The sequence below is a fragment of the Urtica dioica genome, chromosome 11 (assembly GCF_054948205.1).
Source record: "Urtica dioica subsp. dioica isolate 48M chromosome 11, U.dioica_male_clone48M_v1_H2, whole genome shotgun sequence".
Taxonomy (NCBI): Eukaryota; Viridiplantae; Streptophyta; class Magnoliopsida; order Rosales; family Urticaceae; genus Urtica; species Urtica dioica.
In genome coordinates, this window is record NC_142766.1 from 13,179,809 (window position 1) to 13,188,490 (window position 8,682).

At 32.5% G+C, this 8,682-nt stretch overlaps 1 protein-coding gene across 2 annotated transcripts; it reads right to left on the reverse strand.

The window, feature by feature from the left end:
- Positions 1 to 3,199: 3,199 nt before the first annotated feature.
- TPR5 (Tetratricopeptide repeat (TPR)-like superfamily protein) lies at positions 3,200 to 8,269 on the reverse strand. 2 transcript variants are annotated; one of them, XR_016301968.1, is made up of 10 exons: positions 8,098 to 8,269; positions 7,875 to 7,999; positions 7,686 to 7,807; positions 7,487 to 7,569; positions 7,020 to 7,178; positions 6,706 to 6,888; positions 6,420 to 6,514; positions 6,235 to 6,332; positions 5,149 to 5,316; positions 3,200 to 3,488 (listed from the first exon to the last, which is right to left on the reverse strand). XR_016301968.1 is itself a non-coding variant. In XM_089629797.1 (9 exons), exons 1-9 carry the CDS (start codon positions 8,173 to 8,175, stop codon positions 5,216 to 5,218), a joined length of 1,044 nt encoding a protein of 347 aa, XP_089485923.1. In that variant the 5' UTR covers positions 8,176 to 8,269; the 3' UTR covers positions 5,076 to 5,215. The 2 variants fall into 2 exon arrangements, 1 of the variants encoding a protein (XP_089485923.1); XM_089629797.1 differs by lacking the exon at positions 3,200 to 3,488 and having other exon boundaries at positions 5,076 to 5,316.
- Between the last annotated feature and the right edge of the window lie 413 nt (positions 8,270 to 8,682).

The window sequence follows — 8,682 nt, forward strand, 5'->3', positions numbered from 1 at the left end:
GCTTAGCCTTACTTTGCTTGTCTTTAATCTAAAAAAAAAAATTAAAGACTTGGAGCGGTAAGTAGCGTTAAAAGAAAAAAAAATCGTATTCAAACGAATCAATCTTTTTTTTTCATAGAAAATATCAAAAGGATCTGTCTGGCTTGCTTGCAATTACAGCTACATTAACCTTTTCAAGCCTTGTAAAATAAATAAATATAACCTTTTTCAAACCTTGTGAAGTATCCTAGAATACAAATAAAAGTGTCAAACAAAAGAAATTCTTGTTGAAGAAGTTAGGATCCAAAGAAAAAAAAAAGTGATTAGTTAAGCTTTGCTTTCAGATATTTATGACTCCTCATTTACAAAACACTGGCTCTCTTTTTCACTCTTTAAAAACTATGGCCTCTTCAAAAGCCTCAATGTGCAATGCTCAAAGGCAAATCGTATAATAGGAGGACCACAAAATCTTGAGAAATCTTTATGCTTATCTGTGACTGAGTTTAACGTGAAACACAAGATTAGGCTAATCCCCTTAATGTCTCAAATTGATGGTATTTTATACACTTGCCAAGTCTAATTGCCTTCATTGACGTTGAAGTTAGTCTCCCATTAATGTGGGTGGTCATAGTGACCTATCTTAAAGCTATCTTATTTACTTTGACCTGAGGTATACTTTTGCACATTTTGGTATATCTTCACGGCTATTTCTGCAATGTGCAAAATCGAATTATTTGAAGCAAAATATATTTCTATATATAATCATCTTGTGCACCTAACCCATAAAATATCACTCGCTGGTAGTAGTAGTACTACTAGCAATGTTTTTTCTACGTCATTTATCTATATTTTAATCCTTTGCTTTTAAAATGGTTTAAAAGTCACAAATGGGTTTCAGACTTTCAGTTCGAATGAGTTTTTTTTTTTTTTTTTTTTTACACATTCAGTTCAAATGATGAAAGGGCATATTGTGAACCCGATTTAACTTACTAAAAATGAAATTAGATTATTTGAATTATAGATAATAAATAAATAACTTAAAATGGAGAATGGATTTACAAAAGTGTTAGTGAATATTTAGTCCTAGTAACACTGAAAACTAGCAGTCCCCATTGGAAAAGTTAGATAATCAGTTGGTTTTAATGATTGCCAACTTGCTAAAACAATATCCAACGGAAAATTTTATTTTTACACTATTGCTTTAAACTGAACTCTATTCTAATTTCAATGGAAATATTTTGTGTATATATATTCACTTTTATCTCTTATTTATGCTCAAACTCTCAATATTTATTTTATTTTTCATTACATCACTTGTAGTTATTTCATAAGAGAAACTGTATGAAATAGAAACATAATTACTCTTAATTATAATTATAGCAAAATTCTTCACATATCAAAGAAATAACCTAGTTTATACATAATTCTCCATAATATGACTCATGCGTCTTACTTTTCTTACTTTTATTTGAGCTATTTATTTAAATTTTAGATAATTCGACTAAAACTTTATCGTACGTAATTTACATAAGCTATGTCTAACTCTATGCATAGACCATCGCAATGTTTTGTTTCAATTAAACGATCGGATTCCGCTTGTCCATACAGTTTTGAGCTTACTGTTCGATGCCCGGGAAGGCCCTCGAGCCGTTCTCAATTTCGCCCGCGAGTGGCACGCAGCTACCCTTTTTTTTATATATTTTAATATATTTTGTCTTATCAAGTATTTAAAATAATTAATGTTAATAAATCAAACCTATAAAATAAACTAACATCTAAAATTCAAACCAATAATTTATAAACAAGTTAAATATTTTTGAGCTCGTGAATTAGGAATGTCACGTTGAAAAGAGACGGGAACTAAATAAGAAGAATTTATAAAGGTCTCTTGATATTTGTGAAATATTAAATTTTGGATCCTTGAAAAATAACGCCTACCATCAATTAAGGAATTTATCTTGTTACAAATGCATGCACACAATAATACAGACACTGTAACTATATATATATATATATATGTATATATATATATATATATAGATAGAGAGAGAGAGAGATTGATTCCTCAATATATACCTTAAAGGAATTTTCATTATTGGGATAATATAATAAGTATCAAATGTAATATTGGTGAATGTGTTGACAAAATCAGTGCATTGATAAGAATGAGGGACTACATGTTAGCCATGTGGAATAATTCGGGATATAAGCGAGGATTCTCTTTGTATTTTGCGTTGAATCAAAAGTATTGATGGCTTGTAGTTTGAGTTATTAAAAAATAAAAATAAATAAATAATCAGATGAAATTTCTATATATGGATATATAAAAAACTTGATTGGTTGAAGTGTGGAACATTAAATAAATGTACAGTGGGGTAAGCAAATAGCTGATGCCTTTAAAACCTTGGACCCTCACTTGATAATGACTAAACAATAGGGACTAATCTGCCAAAAAAAAAAAAAAAAGGGAATGACAGAAGAACGAGAAGAAGAAAAAAAAAAACTTGGCATAATTTGATTTTGAAGGCCTTTCCAGGGTGGTACAGCGATTAGGAGAGGACTATGCATGATGAACTTGAAAAAGGACAAGAAGCAAAAACAAGTAATTTGTTGGAAAGTGTTTGCATTCATGAGTATCTACATTACTAGTTCAGGCTTGTCTATAAGACATATATTAAAGAGTAAGAGTGTAAGACTAACATTTTTAATGTTTCGTTTGAAACAATGCATCTTCTTGTCAACGAGTCTAATCACCAGTTGAAGCCGAACACAGTGAGTTCACAAGATGGAGATGATCAACTTTGCACTGTTGACAAATAATTAGACAACCTCAAAAGAAAACTATATTTTAAATTCAGTTTATTTCGCTGTGGAATAGATTCATAACAATGGTGGAGCCCCAAAAATAATTTTAGCAGGACTAATAATACACTATTAACCAGCTTCAATTCCCTTCCTGTGCTTTTACCCTTTTTATTTGCAAAGAAACAGTGAACTCTCAATTCGATTGGAGTAATGGTTAATAACGTTTCAAATATCAACTTCCTTGGTCTAGTGGTAATGGTGATTCTTGAGAACTTGTTACTCTACAATTTGATTCCCCTTAAACACTGATTAGGGACACTACTTAAACAATGATTAGGGACAATGAGGTAGACCGGTAGTTACATAAAAAAAATAAAAAATAAAAAAAACCCTCCCATTTCATGCGCCTGAGGCGCACTACAAATTATATTTACAGCCACCTCTCTATCGAATAATACTTTAGAAAGCGACAAAACATCAATATATGGATATTTGCATAACTCAATCCTACAGGGCCACAGAATAAAAGTACTAATAAATTGCATCTGCAAAATTCTCTAATGACCTGAGAAATTGGCTTATAATATGCTCATTATTATTACATTTCTCAACTCTTAATCGATTGATAATCATTATTTCCACTTCGTACAAAAGAATGAATAAGAGTGGATATATTCCTTGTACTCCTTTTGTTGGATTTTCTCCTAAGAAATTTGGAAAGTATCCTATTAGATCAATAAATACATAAAACAATATCGTAGTTAAATTTTAAAATTGGAAAACTCCTTTGTTTTAAAACATCAAAAGTAATTGCTAAATTGTAACGACTTAGTTTGAATTGTATTTTGTATATATTTACTTTTAAGGGTCCATATTAGGAAAATAGCCAGTTTAAACATTTGATATTACTAAATAGCTGACGTTTAGTAAATTTCAAGTAAATAACTATTTTCATGTATTTACAGACGTAAATCTTAGATAAATAGCCACTTTCATATATTAGGCCACGTCATTATTTACGGTTATTTACTTAAAATTTACCGAACTTTAGTTATTTAGCAATATCAAACGTTTAAATTGATTATTTTCTTAATTTTTTATACTTTTAAATTATAAGCAATTCACACGTAAAATGTTAACTAAACATGTAATTTTCTTATTTTGAAAAGAAAATTAAACTCAAGTAATTTTCTGAATACTTAATAAAATAGATAGTGAATCTAATCTATCATATTTTTTCATCAACTGGGAACCTGATTACCAGATTTTTAACCCCTTCAAAAGGAGGGAAATTTAAATTTTATAAATAAATTAAATTTGTTTAGTACAACATTATGATCAAAGAGCATTATGATGTGTTGGATTATAGGCATGCTTGATAGCATCCTTTTATTTATCAATATAAGTGAAATCTATTTGAGAAAATTACATAACTAATTTTTACTAGTAAGTCACTTCTCATATCTCACTCATGGTTTTAAAACATATTGGCAGTAATCGTATTTTTATTTTTTCTCGGACAAAAATATCATTATGTTCCAAATATGGTCAATTGTTATTGGAATCTACTTAACAGGTTATGAAATCTTATTAACAGCCATTGAAATCTAGTTGACAGATATTGACATCTAGTTCAAAATATTGGTATATTGTAATATTGTAATCTGATCAACAATTATTGAAACCTGGTTAACAGTTATTAAGTGCAAAATGGACACTTCAGAAATTAAAACAATTATTTATAAAAAATAAATGGTTCAACGGCTACTATTAAAAAACATTACGAAAAACGGTTATTGAAGGCTATTTTCACTTTAAAAAATAGTCAAATTTTTATTTTACTAAGGAAATAGCTCACCAAGTCGAAGTAAATTAAATTAACTGTTTTAGATAATTTAATTTACTTCGGCATGATAGGTTATTATATTAATAAAATGAAATTTTGGTTAGAATTTTAAAAGAAGTTAAGAGATTGGCTAGTTCTAACAAATTCTTTCTATAATATATTTAATCTAAAATAAAATAGGTAAGCTATTGGGCTACTGACATAGTGGATATTTGAATGAGAGTCACCAACTGAAACTGAAATTGCACCAAAATCCCCCGCCTATATTGTGTTGCAAAAGACGCACTTTTACCAAGATAATCACAAAGAACAAATTTGCAACACAAAATAGGCGGGTGACTTAGGTGCAATTTCAGTGTCAATAGTGATTCTCATGCAAATATCCCTTGTGTGTTTGAAGGTGATATTTTCAAATTTTAGTTTTAAAAAATAATAATAATAATAATAAATGAATAAGTAAACTAACTAACTGTCTTTTAATAAAATGTCTTATATAAAGAAAATAGAGAGAACCAGACCTAGATATTTTACCAAATTGCTTTACATAGAAACTTGGTAGTCAGATGATTTCCCACACAATTGGCATCACTTGATGCAATACTTGGAGCTCAAGTTATCTAGCGCCTCAGAGTACTCTATTGGAGTTGCCCCGTTGCAAAACGTCTCATTCCATATCTTGACAATATCTGCCAAAAGTTACGGTAAAAATCCGGAAAAGTCTCTTAAAAACGCAACTAAAGGGTTAATTTGCAATGCGAGGCAGATTTGAGAGTTGTCTACCATCGCATGTCTATCCTATTTCAGCCTTCTGTTTATTTGGTCCCATTAGGATTATTTTGTGTGTTGTGTGTGTTTTTCATGCCAATGTCGCATGGCTCTGAGCAAAACCAGCATGGTTATGCCCAATTATTTCGAGTGATCTAGGATTTCTGCCGTCGAATAATCTCTATATTTCCGTTAATTTTATTATAGGGAAAATAACATACTATGGGTTATATCAGAATTCATTTTTGTCCAAACGTGTTCAAAGACAAACGTATTGCCCTAAATTTATCAAATTGATTCATACATTTCCTGTTTTTCATATTTTATTAGCTACCTAAAGCCCAAAAACCTATAATGGAACAACTAGATTTAGTGAACAAGTGGTTCACCTGTCCACAACATCGACATGATCAGATTCACATGGTTTCATGGTTGAGTTATGAATTTCTCAATGCTAAGAATTTATAATATAAAAACATTGTTTGTAAGATGTATTTTTTTTTATCAATTTGATAAAGTCCTGCTATACGTTTAAGTTTTTTTAAAAAATGGAAGGAAAAACATGGATTTTGGCCTCAGTCCACGAAAAATGTTTGTCACTTTCCCATTATTTTATGGTTTCATAAATCTGTTTTCACTTCGATTATTAAAGAATTCCTCTTGTGGGATAGTCTTCCTGCCATCAAACTATATTGGTTTAAAGACATCAGGGGTTTATATTTGTTCGTTAAACGACCATTGCGCTCATCAATTAGCAATATTATCAAAATGGTGAGTTGGTATTCTCAGTGATATTTGTTCACAGATGAAGAATATCAATGCTAAGGAAAAAGCATTACCTTCTTTGTCTGAGGCTGTGATACACATGACAAGGATGTCAAACCTCGGGACCTTTGTTAAATTCTCCAGAAAGCTTACAGCTAAATCGATTTCTTCACTGCCAATCCAGATGGAACCATGAGTAACTAAACTATATCAGGCTTTGAGACAGAAAAGTATTTGCCCAATAATACACATAACAAACCTAGAAAAGGTACTGATGCACTTGACAATGTCAACCAGAATCGGCACCGTTAGAGCATTCTTGAATATCCGAGGTAAATCTCCAGGAGATATAGCCTAGCAACGAAATGACAGGAACTAGTGATGATCGTTACCACCACAATGAGCATATGTTTTTCTTTCCTTCCATTTGGTTTGGCGTTTTGGACAAAAAAAGGAAGGGCTTCTCGTGATTGTGATAGAACACAAGCTGAGTGCGTCTACGACTTAACACACACGAAACAGTCTAAAACAAATTTCGGCGATACCTTTAAGAGAGCAGCTTGTGAAGCGAGATCACCAGAGAGTCCGCGCCAAGAAGTCTCGAACTCATAAGCTGAATTTGGCGTCGAAACATTTTTTGTGGTCCCTTTCGTGGCTAAGGAAGCGGCTCGAGCGGAGAGCTCTTGTAGTGACACAATCGCATCTTGCTTTTTGGCAACGTGTGTTATCTGCCCATACACAAACAAGATATGAAATTATAATAAACCGGCCTTTGCAATGTGAAGAAGCACTCAACAGACAGCAATAGTTTATATACAGAAGCACGCAATACACGATAACAGTTTATATACTTACATACCTTGGTAATAGTTTGATTTGTAGGGGCTTTTGTCTCGCGAGTACCACTTTCGATGGGCTGGATTGAATGAGCATTCAATGAGGTGTTTGTCTTTTCTGTTTTCTTCTTCATTTTCTCTACGGTATTTTCCAGAGCTACCGAGGTCTTCTTAAGGACTAGCTGATGAAAAATGGATGGGCAAAATGACAATTCCATACATATAGATATATATAGACTACTATTATACAAAGTGAATTGTTTAAAAAAAAAAAAAACAAAGTGAAGAACAAGCATTATTGTTTTCTTATCATACATGTTAGTCGAACCGAATCAAATGGCAAAGAGTTAGGAACTCAAATCACATCTCAAATGCCCGTGAAATTTAATCAAAGATGAGCAACAACGCATCACGCAACAATCCCGAATTTTTTTATTTATTATTTTTTTCACACACTACACTCCAAGTTATAAAATCTACGTTAACTTACTTTCTCGCACAGAGATTTGGCCTCGGTGTATTGCTTCTTGATCTCTTCGTTCTGAGGCTCCAACCGCAAGGCAAACTCCGCATCTGCACTTCAACCACACTCCAAAAATCAATATCAAAGTAACATTTAAAGAATCAATTGAAAACCAAAAAAAAAAAAAAAAAGTCCAAGTAAACTCATATCATATCAAATCACAAACCCTCAACACATTCTCTGAGTTTCCCAAGCTCTTTCCTAGCTGTGGCTCGCCGCGAATACGCTTTGATGTACCGGTCGTCCATGTTCAACGCCTCCGTGCAATCCTCCTCAGCCTCTTGGTACCTAATCAACACAACACATACATCAATACATACATATTAATATGATTAAACTTGAACTTGAAACTTGCCTTCGAAGCTTGAGATACGCCATTGCTCGGTTGGCATAGGCGACGGAAGTGGGAGACAAAGCGATGCTTCTCGAGTAACAATCAATGGCTTCGTTGAACTTCTTTTGCTTAAAATACTCGTTGCCCTTAGAAAGTCAAAATCCCCAATAAAAAAATTATGAGCTCTACATCGACAATCAAACACTGAGCGGTTAAAAAAAATAAAATAAATGAAGAGGCTTACCGAGTCCTTCTCTGAAGCTGCGTCGGCGAAATAATTGGGAGTAGACATTTTGTCGAGCGAATTGTAACCGTAAGGCATTGAGCGAAGTGACGAGAAAAATCTCTGTTGGTCGTAAAACCTTCAGTCAGGCTTTATTTATTTATTTATTTTTTTAAGTAACTATGCGTTGTGAATGTAGTTTTCAGGTGTTCCATTTTACTCTGGTTCTAATCTATAAGCCCATTTAGGTTCGTCTTTGGACCCAGCTTGTCCGAAGAGAGCAGTATCTTCCGATTTACGACATCAAAGTTCGATCACATCGATACACGAAAACGACATTTTAAGTTTGAGGAAATGAAGGGAAACCATATGAAAATCTAACTTAATTATTCCATCTATAATTAGTTGAAATTAAGACAAAATGCATATATATTAAGAGAGAGAGAGCTAGAAATGAGTTTGACATAATTTTTATATTTGACAAGGGCTAAAATCTCGCGCGAGATGGGGGTATCTCGCGCGAGATCTCGCAAAAATGAAAGTTGCGAGAAGGATATGAGTTTATCTCGCGAGTTGTTGCATTTCTCGCGAAATCTCGCGCTATTT

Coding starts and splice junctions, on each gene's coding strand:
- TPR5 (XM_089629797.1), bottom strand. CDS start 8,175: ATGCCTTACGGTTACAATTCGCTCGACAAAATGTCTACTCCCAATTAT. Junction 6,515..6,705: donor CACAAGCTGCTCTCTTAAAG/GTATCGCCGAAA, acceptor TTTCGTTGCTAG/GCTATATCTCCTGGAGATTT. Junction 5,317..6,234: donor CACAGCCTCAGACAAAGAAG/GTAATGCTTTTT, acceptor AACTTTTGGCAG/ATATTGTCAAGATATGGAAT.